The sequence below is a fragment of the Vigna radiata genome, unplaced genomic scaffold (genome assembly GCF_000741045.1).
Source record: "Vigna radiata var. radiata cultivar VC1973A unplaced genomic scaffold, Vradiata_ver6 scaffold_184, whole genome shotgun sequence".
In the NCBI taxonomy this organism is placed as follows: Eukaryota; Viridiplantae; Streptophyta; class Magnoliopsida; order Fabales; family Fabaceae; genus Vigna; species Vigna radiata.
In genome coordinates this window covers 569,336-590,168 of record NW_014541999.1, presented here as the reverse complement: position 1 = coordinate 590,168, position 20,833 = coordinate 569,336, and the positions used below count along the sequence as shown (strand labels likewise).

Sequence of the window (20,833 nt, the reverse complement as noted above, 5' to 3'; positions counted from 1 at the left end):
TTTTGTACAATTTAATTTTCAATACTTTTCAATTATGGATTTTAAGAATTTTTATGCATATATTTTGACGAGGATCTAGAATTTTTCTATTCTAAAACTTACAAGTTTTGAAGAGGCTGCAAAAGGAAAGATAATTGAGGAAAAGATAAAGACAATAGAGAAAAAACAACACTTGAGAGTTAGAGATTGTCTAAAAGATAATGATATCATTGGAGTTAAATAGGTATTCAAAACAAAGTTAAATCGCGATGGTACCATACAAAAACATAAGACAAGTTTGGTAGTTAAGGATTATTTACAACGAGTAGACTACAATAAGACATTTATAAGGATATTTGAGAAGGATTGTTCGAGTGCAGCTTGAAGTGCTTGACTTGTTTTGAGGTGATGCACTTGAGGTGTTGCGATTTAGCTCATTCTTCATTCTTCTTTGTGGTCTTGTTGATCAAGAAGGTTAGTATTTTTTCTTCAATCTATATGCATAATTGGACTTGTTGGTTGCATTGATAATGATATTGATGGAAAAGTATTTTATTTCGGTTAATATGTTTGTATGAAATGAAAAATCGAAAGTGAACTTAATTGTGGAGAGCCGACATAGGTGTTCTCGGATGTGTACATCCGATTTAGGAAGCTTCAGAATTAGATATGCGAGACTTTTATTATATTCATATTATATGTTGTTTGTGAACATCATATACTTCTTATATTAGTTTTAATTTATTTTCAATACTTCTTATATTAGTTTAATTTTATTGGTATTTTATGTATGAGTTTATAATGTATTATATATTTTTTAATTAATATAAAATAATTTTATGAATGTATTAAAATTAATAAAACTAATTTTAAATAAAAAAAACTGAAAATGAAAGTATTGAATATGAAAATCCGAATTTGTAGAAATTTGACGTGGAGAAGTTTTTGAATATCAATATCAGACATGTTTAATATGTTATATATAAAACTTTAATTACTTTACAATTTTAATTATTTTATTAGTTTATAATTATTTTTGAAATTATGTATAATTTTTTATATGTTTATAAGTAGTAATATAATTTTTAATTAATATAAATTAATTTATATGAATTTATTAAAATTAATAAAAGTAATTTAGATTAAAAAAAATTACGTGTACCTATATAGGTTTGGATATCCGCGTCTGAAGTTTCGTTTTAGACATGAAATGCAATTCATGCTGATTATATATATCTTTTATTATTTCATAATTATATTTTAATTTTAATTATTTTATAATTATATTTAAATTTATGTATAATTTTTATGATTATTTATAAAAAATTTAATGAAATCAGTTTACTTAATCTTTATACTTATTATTTTTTAATATAAATAATGCATTTTAAATATTTAATTTTTAAACTTTTACATATATCAGTTAACAGTACATTAAATATAAATTTAATAAAGAAAAAAAAAACTATCTACATCGCATGTCAAAATCTAATGAGGGATATGGATATCCTATTCAGCTGCATCGGCTCTCTATAGCTGAATCACAATACACTCTAAACTCACTCTTCTATCATCTTTCATCATGCTATCAAAGATGTCACAACACACCAACATTGTTAAACACAATCAAATGCTATAAAAAATAATAAGACCACCAACCTTTGGGACGACGTGGGTGATAACGGTTGATTTTACGGTTTGTGTGTGTATATTTTGTGAACAAATCAACTTCTTCATAGCTTTTACCTTGTTTTATCCTTACGTTTAGTGTGTTTTCTAGTTTTCTTGTGCTTTATTTAGTATATGCTTGTTTTTACCTCTAATATCTATGTTTGAGTGTGTGACATAAATGAATAGGAAGCAATCTAGTGGAGGAAAACAAGCAAGAACTCAAGGGAACATGTTTTGGGACCATACAAGATCATTTTGAAGCAAATACTCATGTTGGACGCCTTTGGAATCGCGCAAGAGCCTAAATTTTAGAATGCTGTCAAAGCTATCCGTGCCTGGGCGCCCCTGAGGGGCGTTGGGCCCCCTTCTGTGTGCTGCGGCCCAATTTCCATGCCCGGGCGCCCCAAAAGGGCGCCCAGCGCCCTATGGTTCGCTGTTGGTGCTTAATTATAGCGCAAGGGCGCCCATGGGGGGCGCTGAGCGCCCTTTTTCTACAGATTTCACGCCTAGGCGCCCCAGATGGGGCGCTGAGCGCGACTTTCCGCTGATGTGTCAAAATGGGTTATTTAAACATGAGTCTCGCAATTTTTGGGGCATTCTTCTCCTCTTACACTTCATTCTTCACCTAGAGAGATTGGGAGAGGCCTTTGGAGGCTATTTGGGGTGTTGGGAAGCTCTTCCACTCCTCCTTGGGTCTTCAAGCTTCATCAATAGTGATTTTGCCCCTTTTGGGTTGAGGAAGAAGATGGGTCACAAATTGGAGATGGAGATGCGAAGGGGAGGCGCAAATGGAGCATGGAGCAGCTGCCAAGAACCTTGGGAAAGACTTTGCATCTTCTCTTTGGTTCCAATTTCTTCCCTATCTCTTCAATTTGTAGAACCCTAAGTTCTCCACCATGGAGGGTTTTTCCTATTTGTTGAGATTAGTTGTAAAACATGGAATTCTTATGTATTTTGTGATGTTAATGATATATGCTTTTCCATTTCAATGTAAGTATTTGATTTCTATGCTTAATGCTTGTTGTGGCTTGATCACCCATGGCTTGAATTGTAGTTCTTGATGTATTGGAAAATATGACTTGAACTTNGAACTGAAATTGAACACCTAATTGATGGAATTGAGTTGTTTGTAAATGCATGAGAATGAAGTGGATGAACTCTAGTCTTGACAAATTGTAAATACACTATGTTAAATTCCTTGCACACCAACTGTTTGATAAAAATACCAAAAAGAGTTTCTTGTGTTTTTGTTCACTTTGATGTCTAATTGAGTTATGAAAGTAAGATTTTTCATGTGTTGCACAAGTCCCTTGGGAGAGAACGATATTTATCACTTGCTACGCTGCGACCGGTGCACTTGCCATTGGTTTTGCAGCCAAGGGTGGCTACCTGCAGGAAGAACTGAGTGAGTGGTTGGTTGTAGACGAGTCGATGACTACATGGAGAAAACCAATTCAAACATGATGCTCCTATTTGTGTGTGTCTGTAAAATGCAATCAAAGTCTGAAAGCACTGAAGCCAGATCCAAACAAAATGAGATATTAAAAACCCACCTTCGCACAAGGGGCTGGGTGTGTGCTTGTGTGTGCTCGAGAGAGGAAGACGAAAGTAAGAGGGGGAGGGAAGCGCGAAAATGCTTGGACAGCTGCCGGTGTCCGAAGTGGTCTGCAAAAATTGAGAGAGGAAGAGTACATGGGGCTGCTTGTGTGCGAAGTGGTCTACGAGAATGGGGAGAGGAAGAACAAACCAGGGTGCCTGTGCGAGAATGAAGAGTAGTGTGAGTGTGTTTTGAGAGAGCAAGGGGAAAGGGAGAAGGAACTCAGGAGATGCAAGATAGAAATGAGATGAGAGAGAAAATATCTCTGTTCACACAATGCTAAAAAGGAATCTTTGACCACTTTTATTTTTTTAAAAATTCATATCATTTAATTACGGGGTAAGTTAGGTATTTTGGAAAAATTTAGAGGTGTAGGATGAAGGCCTTGGAGGCAAAAGGGTGAAACCCTTTTGAAGAAGAGATCTATATAAAGCAACCACTGAGATTTGTGATTAAAGGCCAAGAAGGCAAAGTGTTAGATTGAAGAAAGCTTTATATGCCTGAAACAAGCTCTTCATTCATGATACAATAGAATCGACCAATATTTCACCTATAAAGGATTTAGGAGGAGCAAAAATGAGCCTACATTATACATCAAGACCAAAGGTCAACATACACCCTCTTACTTTCTCTATATGTGGATGATCTTGTTTACATTAGAACCAATACAAAGATGTTGATGGAATTTAAGGAAGATATGATGAATGATTTTGGTTTGATGAGTTATTTCCTCCGTATAAAGGTAAGCCAGAGAAATGATGGAATGTTCATCTCACAAAAGAAATATACATAATATATAATGAAGAAATTCATGATGAACAAGTGCAAACGTGTAAGCACATCGCTAGTGACAAATGGGAAACTAAAAAGATGGATAAAGCATAAGAAGTTGACGCATCTCAATACAGGAGTCTAATTGGAAGTCTACTTGATAACTACACGACCATAAATCATATTCGCTAGAAGTCTTTTATCAAGATTCATACAAAACTTAAGTCAAACACATATTTAAAAGGAACAAAAGAGTATGACATATGGTATGAATCCACAAACAATCCAGTGTTGCTTGGTTATACAGATAGGGATTGGGTAGGATCGATAGATGACATGAAGAGAACCTCAAGCTATGCTTTCTTACTTGGATCATGAATATTTTCTTGGGAGTCAAAGAAGTAAGCCACAATTGCACAATCAAGAACTGAAGTAAAATATATGGCTGCTATTGAAGCAACAAGTCAAGCTATATGGTTTCAAAAGATACTCAAAGATTTGAGAGAAAAACAAAGTGGAACTACTACAATGACCTGTGACAATAAATCAACCATTGCAATGACAAAATATCTAGTGCATCATAGTAGAACCAAACATATAACAATTAAATATCATTTCATCATAGAAACATAAACAAATATGAATATTTGACTTGAGTACTACCCAATAGAAGATGAAATTGTAGATATTTTCACAAAGGTGTTATTAAGATCAAGGTTTGAGCTACTATGCGTTATGCTTGGAGTTGAAGTTATTGAATATGCATTATGGAGAAATATTAAAGTATAATACAAATTCTAGAAGAATATAAAAAATCCTAAGATAGGAAATATTGAAATGTCATTGAAATTCTAGAACAACGAAGAAAAGCCTAAGATAGAAGGTAAAATCTAAAACATTCTATGGTTATAGTTAGAATTTTCTAAAATAATCATGTGGATGAAATGAGTCTATAAATACTTATATGTATACTACCATTTAGGTAAGACAACATCTAAGATACAATACATTTCAAGAAACTTCTTTCAACTACTATTTCGAATTCTACTATTTCAACATTTTGTCTACTTCATTAACTTTTCTTTTCACAGTCTCCAAATATTGTATATCACTTACTAAGTGCCTTCTTAAATATTTATGGTAACTTAATACACTTCTACTTCGAGCTTAATAGTGTTTGTATATTTAATTTTAATGCCAAATAAAAACGTGGAAGAGTTTTTTAATTTATTTTAAAAATAAAAGGAACTTTACAATTTTAAATGAAAAGGAAAGAGTAAAGTGGATCTAAAAAATGTACTTAAAAGTAAAATGTACCTAAACTTATGAATATTTGTTATACATATTAATTCACGTGTAATTAATGAACCAAGAACAACAAAAAAAGAAGCTTTAACAGGTAACAAAGGAAAATAACCTAAGCGTTCACTATAAACAGTGGGCATATTGAAAGTGCGTTTACAGGGTATTCCTTGTTGTACATTTGTCGAAGACTCTTTGTCTTGTATCACTTTTAGCCAAAACTTTGTAAGCTGGAACACTGAGTTTCCAAGAATATTTTGCCACATTAGTTGGTGTTGCCCCTTCAGATTCAGACATAAAATCTTCTGTAAGTATAGAAAATAACTAAGTCACTAAAATACCCTCAAAGTCTTATAATATTAATATATTCAACCTTTTGTACAAGCACAAACAACGCAACTAGTAGATTAGCAATTGCCAGTGCAGTGCACATGACACTATGAGATCGATCGTAATCTTAAGATATGAATTATGCAATATAATTTCTCGTTTAGGAGAAATAGTTTTAGCACGATCGAAATAATATGAGAGACTACTTTGTTTCACAGGAAGCGATTACACTAACGCAAATTCAGTTGCCTATATATAGCCATTAACCCACCCTCCATATTACATTATTTATTTATTATATATATTCTACTTCTTTGGGGCTGGTTTGCTTCTTGAATCTTTCTTGGATTTTCTCCTAGTAGTGATGATTTATCTAATTAAATATATAGTATTTACAAATAGGTTTATACTAAATATTATTATAAACTTAGACATTTGAATTATGTTTAAATTTTATTAATTATTCGTTATCATATGAAAAAAATTTATTAATGAAATTTATGGAATAATTTAGCACTATTTTAATACAAAATTTTCAATTTTATTCGCGTTCATTTTTCTGGAAATATATTTGCAATTTAATTTCTTGATATGTATAGTATATTTGAGTTAAATTTGCTTATTTGTTTCAGTTTTTTTCTCATAAAGTTACTCAATTAATTATATATTGTTTTTTATGATGCAATGAATTCTAAACAATAGTATAATCTTGTGGTTGTCGCAACAGATAATAACAGATATAGTTTGCTGTAGTAAAAAAATTATATACAAGTACGGTTTAACTAAAAGATATCTATGTTTAAAATATGTTTCTGCTAAAAAGAAAGACATAATATGTGAGAGAGACTTACATTTGAAAATAAATACTGTTGAAAATTAAATTATACCTTAAATAAAAATATAGAAAGTTGGAATGAAGAGGATAATGAATCCCACTGCCTACATTTATGTTCAAATCATTGGCATGCTTAATATGTCTAATTAGAAATGCACAGAAATTTTAGTTTCAATATGATTGGTAGTAAGAATTAAACGTATGAGAAGTCAGTGTAAAACAAAAAAAGTTGTTCCATTCCTCAATTATAGCAAGCTCACAAAAGAATCACTTTGAACATACCTACTTACCAACAAGATCGAAAAGATATTATATATTAAGGAAAATATAACCAACGACGATGTTACATGAAACAAAAAACCAGCAACTTGAATTGAGAATTGAAATGCTTCTTCAGAGCTTTTACATGTAACTATAATTATTGTCATTGATAAACTTATCCTGCGAACTATAATTAAATGTCTTTACAGGAGATTATCTTCAGACCCAGATAAACTCTGATTCTCTCAAGACTGCACTCTTTCACAGTTCGACGGATCTAAATGACATAACTAATATTAGACCTTTCCATCTATGGAGGGATGAATATCAGATTGGGAGGCTGTGGAAGAAGTGGCAAACACAGAGTTTGTGCCTCCGGAGGGAGAAGAAGAAGGAGAATTTAGCTTCTTGGGAAGCATCTGTTCCCAAAAATAATTGGGAAATCTTGACCCTTCTGATTCTAGAACAACAAAAGCAAGAAGGGTCAAGAACAATAACTGGTGCCTCCAGAAACCTGGCATGACGACGATGAGTGCTACTGATATTACTACGCAGGAACTGCACAGAACCTTCATTTGGATTTAAATAGAGAAGCTTTTAGAGGGCTTCGGGCAGCAGACATGTTCAGTAATGTACGGAAGCTGCCAACTTGTTTGGTTGGGGAAGGATGCGTAAATGGCAGACATTATTGATAATTCTATGCTGTTAAGCAATCCATGTCGTTCCTCTCATTATGTAATAAACTAGTTGAATCTGAGTGTGCATGTGTCAGAAATTTTATGAATAAATAATAAATAATCACTTTTTGACCCTCACATTAGTTGGATGCTAATAGTTAACTCACCGTCTTTCTTATTATTTCTCTCTTTCTCTAATTTAAACATCTGTACTGGTACATATAAGAAACCTATAATTATATTTCAAAACACAGAAAATTAACTTCAAAGTAACCAAATCTCTTTTACACCTAAATTCTATGTTTTTATAATAATGTATTTGCTGACAGACCTTTGTTCTTAGTTCGGATTCAAATGAAGCATTGATCAACCATGATATTTCTTTTTCACATATTGAAGTCCTTAGATACTAGCTTAACTACTTTTAGTTTTGTTATCCTTAAATTTTGGTCATGCAGCTGCAAACATGAGGAGAGTGCTCCATTATAGTAATTTGATTATTTTGTTTTTGTTCCTCTCTTTTAGGGACAAACATTTTAGTAATTCTGAATAGATTAACAGATAAACTGTTTTAACTAAGGAAAAGTTGGTATCTATGAATAAGTGTCCACAGAAAGAAAAGTGGCTGCTGATTTCCCGACAGCATGGTGTATGAAATACTAATATAGAAAGATAATGGCATTGGTGGAATGAGTGAAACGTGCATACCTTTTAAGATCATTATGTCAGCGTTATTGCTTCCCTTTTATTAGTTAATAGTTATAGCCTTCTAGGTCACATCTACTTATTGAAGGGTCATACATTTAAAATCTTCTGCAAATGCATAAAAGAATGCAGGTAATATGTTAGGTTTGTTCAAGTTTAATTAGTGGCTACTAGCTAGCTTCGTAGCTCCTAATTAGGCTCTTTCTTTTTGCTTCCACTGCCTCAACCACAGCACTCATAATAAAACGAAATTTTTACAGGGAATAACCAAAATGTAATGACACATAGAATGTTATATCATGATGAAGACTTTGACCAAGTAAACAATTAGATTATTTGAAGTTATGTTTGGCACGTTACTTTCTAGTTTTTTTTTTTTTTTTTTCTTTTACTGGTAAAAGGGTTAGTTGGTAGTGTTAGTGTCCCACAAACGGCTTTTTTTCTGCTAGCTTGCAATTTCTTTTGCTGAATGTAGTTCTTTTTTATAAAAAAAAAAAAAAAAATCTGCTTGAAATACTGCTTTTTAAAATGTTAATTTTTAACTTTTATACTTATTCTTTTTTTATTAATTTAAAAAAATATTTTAATCTTTTTATATAAAGTAAATTCTATTATATATTTGGTTAAAACCACTTAGGCGTCCCTGTTTTCGTAAGGTCTTTCCACTTTGGTCCCTTTCTTATAAAACATTCCAATTAGGTCCTTAAAAGTGCCAATTTGGTTGAAAATAACCCTTGCCGTTAAAATTGAGTAACAGTGTTAAATGTAGGCANAGTTGGATGNAGGACGTGGCAACATTNNNAAACGTGNCGGATAACTGAGTGGCACNTGGCATAGTTAACTGATAAAATGAAATTAAAAAGGGGATTAGGGTTAGTAAATTAAAAAAGGGGATTAGGGTTAGTTAATTAAAAAAGGGAAAGGGAATTAGGGTTGAGTGAATTAAAAAAGGGGAATTTGGGATCTGGTAAATCAAAAAGGGATCTGAGAGTACCATCTGAAAGTTCATGGGCAATCGTAAGTGGAGACGATCCAGAGTTGGACTTCAATCGCGGTTTGGAGCTTGGCCATTCCCTATTTGGACTTCAATCGCGACTCGATTGTAGGTGTCCGTGAAGTGGTTTTTCTCGAATTTGCTGGAAGGTTTGTCTTGAATCTGATGAAGCTTTTTATATTGTATTGTGATTGTTTACGCCGTTATCTGGGGATGGCTTTTTTAATGTTGGGTTTGGGTTGTCTGAAAATGTGCTGTATTTTTTTTGCGTTTGTGGTCCCCCTGTCCCCCCATAGTTATATATAAGGTTCTTTTGTCAGTATGACTTTAATAAGCGGTGTGTTTTGTCCTTTTATTTTCTTGATAGGTGTAGAAATTTGTTTACGGTGTTGTGAGTCATGGACCACATAGAAGTAGTATTTCATCATGGGGGAAGGTTCGTGAATGAGGGGTGCTTAAAGTATGAAGGGGAAATTGAGACACTTTGTTTTGAACCTGACGTATGGAGTTATTTTGTGGTAGTGAGTGTAGTCAAAAGTCTAGGGTACGATGGTTTTAAAGAGTTATGGTATTTTGTTGGTTGTGGTCCAGTCTTAGATGATAGGCTACAAGCATTGACTGATGACGCTGGTGCCATGCAAATGGTCACGTTAGCTCACATAAATGGACGAGTTCATTTGTACGTAGTGCACAATGTGTCTGAGGCTGAAGTCATTAACATGATTGAGTATAACGTTGATGGTGAGGATGAAGAGTTGGATGAGGGGGTAGCTGGTGATGGTGAGGCTGAGGAAATTGATGGTGAGGCTGAGGAAGTTATTGGTCAGGCTGAGGAAATTGTTGGTGAGGTTGAGGAAGTTGTTGGTCAGGCTGAGGAAATTGTTGGTGAGGTTGAGGAAGTTGTTGGTCAGGCTGAGGAAATTGTTGGTGAGGAGGCTGAGGAAGTTGATGGTGAGCAAAATGGAAATGATGTTGAGAGGACAGAGGCAGCTGAAGTTGAACTTGATAGGGCAGAAGCAGATCGTATTGAAGTTGATAGGGAAGAAGGAGATGGTATTGAAGTAGATGATGATGAAATTCAGGCTAATACTTCTGAGGTTGATAGGGTAGAAGCAGGTGAAGTTGAAGTTGAAGTTGAGGCTGAAAAGGATGGTCAGATGGATGATATAGAAGTTGGTGATTGGAGTTCAGCAGAAGAAAGTAATGGTGAGATGGATAATGAGGATGGGTTAGTAGATATAGATGTTCAATGTGATGTAAATGAAGGGTTTAGTGATTTGGAGGTTGAGGTTGAACCTTTTGTACCTGGTTGTGATTCTGATATGGATGAGGATAATATTGATGATTCCAGTTGGTTCAATGATGATTGGCAATCCGATGAGTTAATTTCTTCTTACAATAGTGATGAAGACAGTGAGCACGAAGGGTATGGGAATTTTGCCACATTTACTCAACCAAAGAATATGGTTGATTTTAACTGGGAAGTGGGAACGTACTTTTTGAATAAAGAAGACATCCTTGATGCCATCAAAACTTATTCAATGGAGAATGGTAAGAATTTGAAACTTGTCAAGAATGATAAATCACGAGTAAGGGTTAGATGCTTGGGTTCAAAAGGAGAATGCCAATGGATGGCATATTTTGGTTTCATGGGTGCAGTTAAATCATGGCAACTGAGGAGTGTGGTTGACAAACATAGTTGTAGTAGGGAACACAAGGTTAGACTCTTCAATGCGAAATGGTTGAGTAGAAAACTAGAAAAAACAGTGAGGGAAAATCCTAATGTGAAGGGTGTTGACATCAGAGACAAAATTTCTAGGAAATGGAATATAGCCATATCAAAGAATATGGCTTATAGGGCCAAAACATATGCATCAGAGGAGGTTGTAGGTTCATTCACTGAGCAATATACAAGAATATTTGATTATGCAAATGAGTTATTAGCAAGAAACCCTGGTTCTACAATCAAAGTAAAAGTTCAGCCTAATGATGGGAATGATGGGAAAGTAATATTCCAGAGGTTTTACGCATGTCTTCAAGCATGCAAAAATAACTTTCTTTTATGCAGGCCAATCATTGGTCTTGATGGAGCGTTCTTGAAAGGCAGACATCATGGTGAGCTTTTAACTGCTGTGGCACGAGATGCAAATGACCAGATGCTGCCATTGACCTATGCAACTGTTGAAGTTGAAAACAAGGAAACGTGGACATGGTTTCTGGAGCTATTGATTGAAGACTTAGGTGGTCGAGATGTGTGTTGTGGACTAACTATCATGTCAGATCAACAAAAGGTTGTTTCCTTTTTAGTTCTTTTATTTTCATATTATACAAATAACTTCATCTAATTAAGCATTTGATTGGTAGGGTTTAAGATATGCTGTTGAAGATGTTATTCCTGGAGTTGCACAAAGGTTTTGTGTAAGGCATTTATATGCCAACTTCAGGAAAAAATTCCCTGGAAAAAACTTGAAAAGGCTCATGTGGAGGGCAGCTACAGCAACCCATCCACAACAGTGGGAGACTAAGATGAGACATATGAAAGAGGTTAGTGAAGATGCTTTTAAACAGTTGATGACCATTCCTCCCAGGTTTGTCATTCTTACTTAATACTAGTTATCAAATTAATTAATAATTCACTTGTTTTCATATTATCTAAGTTTAATATTGTTATCCTTCTTGAAGGTTTTGGTCAAGATCAAGGTTCACAACCACAGCTCAAAGTGATACCTTGGTAAATAACATGTCAGAAGCTTTTAATAGCGTTCTAGTAAACACAAGGACCAAACCAATTATTACACTGTTGGAGGACATCAGGTTGTACATGATGAAGAGATGGGCAGCTAATAGGTCAAGGGNGACCTCTTTTAAATCATCAACTTGTCCTAAAATTCTGAGTAGATTACAGAAGGAGGCACTACAAACAAAGAACTGGGTTCCAAGGTATCCAAAACTATTTGATTGGTATATAATTGTTNATTTTCACATGGACATCATTTAATTAATGGTTGTTTATATTGACAGCTGGTCTGCACACAAACTTTTTGAGATCAGACATGTGTCCCAAAGTGGGGACAACTTTNTGGTGGATATAGACACATGTACATGTTCCTGCAGGAAGTGGAGCATCAGTGGAATTCCATGTGTGCATGCATTGACAGCAATGAAGTTCCTCAACCTAACTGCGGAGGACTATCTACCTGTATGTTTTAAGAAGTCAACCTATGAAGAGATGTATTCCTCCATTATATACCCCATTAATGAAAAACATCTATGGGAGATCACTCAATGTCAAGATGTCTTGCCTCCACCAAAAAGACAAATGCCTGGTCGTCCTAAGAAGAAAAAGAGATTAGAGCAATGGGAATTGAAGAAAAGTTCTACCAAAATGTCTAAAGGGGGCTTACTCAAGAGATGCACCATCTGTAGGGAAGTGGGACACAACAAAAGAAATTGCCCAAAACGAATCCAAGGGCAGCAAGAGGGAGAACCCAGCACAGTTCCTCAAGCTCAACCAGATGGACCAGAAACACAAACAACTTGATGCTTAAAATATATTGTAATAGGCCACATTTTGATGGTAGAATATGTCATAGGCCACATTTTGATCAAACCATATTTTGTTTACCAGATTTTGTAATAGGCCAGATTTAGTGGTACCATGTGTAATAGGCCACTTGAAGAATGGTTGATGTAATTGGCTGTATGAACAATGAAAGATTATCTTTTGTTAATTATATCAAAATCTCTGTTTCAGTGTTCAAATTCCCTTGCCTATTTTACTTCTGTATTCAGATTGATTTATATCAGTTGATGTTACTGTATTGAGATTGGTATATATCAGTTAATGTGCCAGTAAACAGCTTTGATAAATGATCTTTGATCAAGTGCAATAGTTTGAACTCATGCTTTCCAAAATAACATTTTCATTAAACATATCAAGCTCTACATTAAACATCTTAAACATCTGAAGCATTACATCTTCAGTGCACAAAACTTTAACATTACCCAAAACCTACATCTGAAACACTACATTTGCAGACCAGATCCTGCAACTAATACCAAAACAACCCAACTAAGTACATTGTACTGGCCAAAACCTACATCTACNNACATTATCAAACCCTTCCCATGAGCATTGCAATTATNATCATGTTCATTATAAAGACAACACTAACAACCACAACCAAATATTTCATCCAACTTTGCAGACCCATAACAGCTTTCTCCACATCAAAGCTCTGCTTAACACCTTGGTTTTCAAAAGTCTTCACCAACCTCTCATCATTTGCTTCCAACACCTCACAGCTCACACTTTCTTCGACACCCCAATCAGTAAACCACTTGAAGAAGTTGCATCCTCCATTTTCACTGCCCATCTTATACCTAGGGCAACCCCAGAACAATTTCCCTCGATTCTTCGTCGTTTTGGCAGTCCTTAGCACACTCTTCTCTCCACAATGGCATATCAGCGATGCATCTTTCTTGCTCCAACCTCCATCTCCTTGAGAGCTCGAAGCAGAACGGAAATGCTTCCTTCCGCACGCATTGCAAGTTGAAGAGCAATAGGAATGACCCAAGGACATCGTGATTTCTTCTACTGTAGAGCTTCCCTCTTCAACACTGATGAACCCTAACTACGTCGAGCTGGGTGTCCTTCACAACTTAAATAAACTCAGAATTTCATTCTTCTAATGCTTTACCAATTAAAAATGTAATTAAGGTTTCTAATGAATGGATTAATAGCCACGTGCCACTCAGTTATCCGCCACGTTTTTTAATGTTGCCACGTCCTCCATCCAACTCTGCCTACATTTAACACTGTTACTCAATTTTAACGGCAAGGGTTATTTTCAACCAAAATGGCACTTTTAAGGACCTAATTGGGATGTTTTATAAGAAAGGGACCAAAGTGGAAAGACCTTACGAAAACAGGGACGCCTAAGTGGTTTTAACCTATATATTTTTCATCTTTCACTTAAGTTTATTACATAAGATATTGATAATAATTAATCTTCTAATATTTTTATATTATACTATTTATGTACAAGTTATGTTATATTTTTGTATAACACCATTTTTATACCATACTATTTACTTTAATAGTTTTCTTATTAACGTATTTATTTTCATCGATTTATATTTATCAATTATTCTTCAATATATAATTTTCCCTAACTTGTAATTTAATAAGATGTGAGGTTCATGAATTGGGTGATGTGTCCACGTTATATGTCTTTTGCGGTTCTAAGGAGATACGCACAGAACAGGTTCTGGATTAGCTTGGTCTTCCTGCTTCAAAAGAAATTACCTCAAAATGGCATTTTGATGTTACTTTTCCGCATTTCTAATTGAGGCAATGTGACTGGCAATATGTATAGGTTTTTACGATTTTTTTTTTTTTACAAAATTAGCCAAATTTGGTGGATTATTATAAGAATAGACAAATTTTAAAAAAAATATGAGAATAAATAAGTAATATTGGAGAAGATAATATTAAATAAAGAAGTTGTATACCTCTCACAGCACTTTTGTTTGTCTATAGTTTATTATGAGTTTAACTTGAAAGTTGTAAAAGGTTGCATGACTTCCAAGAAATATAATTGATTACAATGATAATAATCGATTATATTTCATGAAAATCAGTTGAGGGATTAACTATTTTTAATTTTAATAGAAAGTCGTTTTGGAGTAAAAGGACTTTCAATTTTCATATTACAAAATGTAATTGATTTTAGAGGGAAATTTATTTCCTGGACGCGTGATTATAATCTATTACATTATTGTAAAGGATTATCATAATGTTTTAGTCTTTATCATGCGAAACGTCTTAAAATTAATGAAAATCAAAATTATTAAATAATTATGTTATGCATATTTTATGGTAATTAAGTTATATAAGTTTATAGTTAAGTATTAAGTGTTTGTAGATTGTTGGTCATTGATCATATTGTGACTAAAAAACATCAAAGTAATTCTTAAATGGATAGTAGTCAACTTGGTCTAAATAAGCATGTATAAAAAATAAATTTTTAAGTCCAAATAAACATGTAATAAAATTAAATTTAAGAGGGTATGAAGGTCTAAAGTGATGAGGGTGTGACCTATGCCTTCCTCAAGTTGAGCAACCTAAGTATCAATATTATCAAATTTGGTACCGCGAAGATCATGAATCTCATGCACAATATCTATCAGGAGAGTAGAGGAAATATCTTGCTATTGTGGAGACGGTGTGTGCTCATTTGAAATTTCCTAAGGATCATCACGTTTGTGAACTCGTTCATCATCAATGTTTAACAAATCCAAATGATATTATAACTTCAATGCCAATTCTAAAAGACCCTTTAACTTTTACAAAAGGCTCATCACCAAGAGGAACGTCAAAGTGATCGAAAAAGGTGGTAATGAGGTAGAAAAATGGTAGAGGTGCATTGTCCGTAAGGCCTTTTTCATGCGATGTCTGATTAGATGAGCCTAGTTAATCTTCCTTCTGAGTGTCCACATAAAAATTTAAGTCTTCTTCAATTGTCTATGCAAGATTAGTGGCACAAGGAAGCAGAATGCGACAAATAATATAGTTTTCTCTGCCACGTAGTTAACATTTACGCAGTCACCATGAGACGAGACATAAATTTTAACATCATTAAGTCTAATTAACGGCAAGGTTCCAATTGATTCAATTTTACAGGAACAGGGACCTAATTGAGATAAAAAATAATACAAGGACCTATTTGAAACGATTCTGCATAAACAGGGACCTTCGAAATGATTAAACCTTTAAATTATTATTTCCATTGTGGTTATTATTATTTATTTGGTCATATTATTTTATTGTTCTTTTTCGTTTATAGAAATTAGTTGGGGTAAAGTTTCTCTCAACATGGCCTTTTCTTGGGGTAAGTTGTTGTCTATTGGCTTCTTGGGGTGTTGAAATGATGTGATATAAATATCAAATGTGTAAGAAATGTTTGTATCTCTTAGTTGTTTCTGCTTTTAGAAAATTATATTATCTTTTTTAATTATTTATCTATATTTACATATTTGGAATTTTTGCAGCCTAATTTTTTGGTTCTTGATGTTGAGAAATTTGTTTCGCTAGAGCAAGGTAAAGTATGTAATCTTGTTTATAGACTTTTGTAATAACTAATTTATTGGGAACCTTGGTGATTGAGAACATTAGGTATTATGCTCATCAAACATATGATTTGTTGATGTTTGATAATAGATGTTTGAAATATAATTTATTGATGTGATTAACTAGTTGGTGTGTTAATCTTATTTTTGTTTTTTTGCATTTTGTAGGCACAAAAACCGTGAGTTATTTTTTGGTATGTTGTTGAATAATTGAAGTGTGGGATGGTGTTCTCAAATAAAATGGGAAAAGTATGCCTGATTACAGCAATGTAAGTATCAGTAACTTTGTTAAAAGACTTGATGATTTTGGTAGTGTGTTAATTTCTTAAAGTGGCTTGTGTTGATTTCAGGAGCACTTGCAAGTATTTAGACACAAATATGCATGGATTGGATTCTAGACAATGACAATGTGCAAAGACAACAAGTGCTGCAACACATAGGATTTTATAGGTTTTCAATTGTACGTTGATTAGTTGCATAAATATTTACATTGTATGAGCCTTGTACATGTTTTTTGTATACAAAAGATTATCATTATAAATGTTGGGTAATATGTATTGATAATATATTATATAAATAAAATTTCAATTTTGATCTAGTAACATACATTTTCTTCTAGTGTTGTTCGACCATATATATTGAAAACATATGTTCAATTACTTTATTGACACCCACTTGGGTTAAGAACAATACCTCTTCATCAAAATGTGCTAGGTTTGAAGGAAATATTCCTTCTTCAACATCTGCTGCATTTGAAAACTGTTCGGTTTCCTCATAATCTGCACCAGAAGACAACATCCACTCGGTTTCTTCACCAGTTGCACTTGAGAACGATAGTCGTTCGGTTTCTTCACTTGGCAGTAACACATGTTTCACTTCTTCATTCTTCCCTGCATGACCCATCTTCTTCGAGTGCAATGCGAGGTCTGTGCCACAGTGACACACATCTGCATGACTTGTTGCTCTCGTCTGCCACATATGTTCAGATACACATTCTTTCTCAGAAAGTCTCCATATTTCCTCATCTTCATAGTGTCTTACAATGCTCATTAACATGACAAGATCTGAATCTGAGTCACACACGTCCTGCGCAAGATTTGCTTCATCATTTTTCGTTTTCTTTGCATTTTCATTATGCCAACACTCAGATGAGTAATGCCCGTATTTGCTGCAAGTGAAACACTGGGCATTTCTTTTATCGTAACTCTTTCTACCTCTTCCTCTCGACTTTCTTCCTCCTCTGTTGTTTCCCTCCTTCTGCTCACTGCTCATTGCCATGTATTTTTTTTACGTGGATAAATTTTTAACTCGACTCATTTAAACATGGCTCATCCGGGTTGATCCTGTGGTGAGTCGGATTGATCCATTAATCCACCTAATTTTATTTTTATTAATTTATTATCTTATAAAGTCCTAAAAATATCTTCTGACTCGTGGATTGTATAGTTTTTTTTATTATTTTGAATTGTCTTGAGTTTAAAATCATTTTGGAAGTGAAATTTATTTATATTTGAATTACAAAAAGTTTATAATTATTTTTATTTTAAAAAGATTGTAATTAAGTAAGTCAGTGAGTCAACCTGTTTACCCACCAACCCGTGGTAGGTCGAACCGGATTCGAATTTTTCTGGCTTGCTAATAAATGAACGGGTTGGGTTAAGTCACTAAGTGACCAACCCGTAATAGACGGGACGGGACAGACCGAATGACCCGTTTTGACAGCACTACATGTAACACAAATAATTACCAATTTTATCTTTTAACGTATTATATAAAATTAATTGAATGGAGGAATAAATGCATAAGATATTTAACAATTAATTCATTTATTATATCAATTATCTTAAAAAAGGAAGGAATAATTTTTATGTTTCAATTACTTGTCAGCAACAATCAGTTTTACCAAACATATCCTATCCATAAAAGTTATAATCACTTGCAAAGTGCAAATTAATTAGGGGTGGAAGAAAGATACTCTTTTAGATTTCTTATTTTATACAAAACAATATATAGAAAGCTCAAATGGATATGCAAAGAAAGGAAAAACTTTACGAAATCTAGAGCTGTCAAAACGGGTAATCCGGCTCGACCCGGCCCACCACGGGTTGGTCACTTAGTGAGACAACCCAACCCGGCTCATTTATTAGTGAGCCAAAAAAGTTCGAACCTGGCTCGACCCACCACGGGTTGGTGGGTAAATGGGTTGGTTCACTAGCCCATTTAATTAGAGTTTTTTTTTTTTAAATAAAAAAAAAATGACAAACTTTCTATATTCAAATTTAAATAAATTTCACTCCCAAAAAATGATGTTAAATTAAAGACAATTCAAAATAATAATAAAAAGTACAATATAATTCAAATGTCATCTAAAAACAAACACAAAAAGCATACAAAAAACATGCTCCTTGAAGAATTTCAGTGAAGAAGTGAAAGTGACAGCACCGTAAATGAGAGCAAGTTCCATGAGAGTGATTTGTGAGAGCAGAGGTTACTTTTTTGGTACACACAGTGAGTGAAGAGAGTATTTTAATTTTTAGGGTGTCATAAATAAAATAATAAATTAAAAAAATAAAATTAGGTAGGTGGGTTGGTGGGCCAACCCGACCCACCACGGGTTCAACCCGCATGAGCCGGATTTAAATGAATCGGGTTGAAATCTGAGCCGCATAAAAAGAAGGGCATTCATCCCTCCACCTCCCCATTTCAAACCTACACCTCCCCATTTTTTTTTAACTTTTCATTAATTACATAACTAACCTTTTTTATTTTTTATTTTTACTTTTTTAACCCTATGTAACCCTAGTTTTACTTTACTTTCTATTTCACTTTCACTTTCACACACTCTCCAAACATTCGAAACAGCCCCACCTCCCCTTCCCTTCGAATTCACACCCCCAAGCTTTTGAATCAACTTTTCCAGTCTTCTCTTCCCGGCGGTGCAGCGGCGACGGTGCGGCGTGGTGTGTGCGGCAGTGCAGCTTGAGTGTGCGGCGGGTCTGTGCGACAGTGCAGCGCGGTGGTACGGCGCTTTGTTTGGTTTCTGCCGAGAGGTTAGTTTTCATTGCCCATTGTGTTGATTTCTATTGATTTTGCTCTGTTTGTGTGCCATTGTTGTTTGATCCGTTCGTTTTGTGCTGTCTGTTGTGCTGTTTGTGTCTGTTGTGCTGTCTGGTAGAGGTATGTGTGCGTAGGAGGAAGAAGACAGACCTTAACGGATGTCGGACATCCGTCGACGGATATCGACATCCGTTTCAGGGCCAAACTCGACATCCGTTTAGGGCCTGATTATTTTTTTAAGTTTTTAGTTTATTTTATAAGTAATTAATTTTTAACTTTTTATTTTCAAATAATTTTGTTACTTAATTATTTTGTTTTAAATTTTTTATTTTATTAGTTTATTGTATTTTTAATTAATTTATAGAGTATTTAAATTTAGTATTATTTTATAATATGTTACTTAATTATATCTAAATTAAAATTATTTTAGTTAATAAAATAATTATTATTAAATTATTGAAAAAATATGATTAATTTAATGAAATAATTATTAATTTAATAAAAAATATTTTTTTCAGAAATGGTAAGAACACGAGGTGCGTCTTTTAGTTATCGTGGGGAGAGTTCTCAAGGAGAGAGTTCTGCACAGGGTTTAGCTAGGAGACGACCTATATGTAGTCGTTGTTGATTTTGCGTGGTTGCACTTCACAGACCACGTTATTAGGAATGTGAGACAGGCATCATACCCTTCTGAATGTGTCGATGGATACATACAGTGGTTTACGAGGGTTTCACATCCCTATATTATTGCTGCTCCAGCTGACGCGAGACCGCCTCTTGCGCCTACACAGCGTCCTGATATCCCACAGGAGGCACGACCTCATCGTAGATCCTCTCCACCTTCACCATCTGGCGCCTTGGTATGTTATTTTTCATTGCTTATGTTATTAAATTTTGCTTAACCATGTTTATTTATTTGTTTGATATAATTATTATGCAGGCTATATTTAGGAGAATGGCTAGAAAGTTACGGTCGTTGATATTGTGTCGTCATGTGACCGAGGGTACTGTTGCACATCAGGTGGCGGTGGAACTGCTTCAGGATGCTAATGATGGATCGACGAATATTCTCCAACTAGGAGAGGATAGAGGCATGTTCGTGGTAGACGCTCGACGTCTAATTGATAGTACTTTGTATGTTTTCAGCACTGGTTCTTACCATTTTACATCATGAGATTGCATTTTGCTTTACATGTTCATGGCCGATGTGTTCTTTTTGTATTCTTGATTTGTCCCTGCTGTTTGATCATACGAGGATTAAGATTCTTATACTTTTGATGCATGCCCTGGTACGTAGGTATAGTTTCGTTTCAGTTGAGATGACCATTTTTTCCAGGCATATTACAGACTTGAGATGATCATTCTTTTGGTTACTTTGTTTAAAATTTATGTTTCTAGAGTTTTGGCACGCAGCTTTTTGTGTTTGATGGAAAGTATTTTGGTAGTGATTCCTCCAGTGCTTTTGAAAGGCCAAGCTTTCTAGTTAGAGACAACTTATTGGAAGCTTTTCAAATTTTACAATT

The 20,833-nt window shown here is 34.2% G+C and overlaps 1 protein-coding gene across 1 annotated transcript; it reads right to left on the bottom strand.

Moving 5' to 3' along the window:
• Positions 1-13,237: 13,237 nt before the first annotated feature.
• Positions 13,238-13,705, bottom strand: LOC106778830. The gene has a single exon (XM_014666826.1). It carries the CDS (start codon positions 13,703-13,705, stop codon positions 13,238-13,240), a length of 468 nt encoding a protein of 155 aa, XP_014522312.1.
• Positions 13,706-20,833: the final 7,128 nt, after the last annotated feature.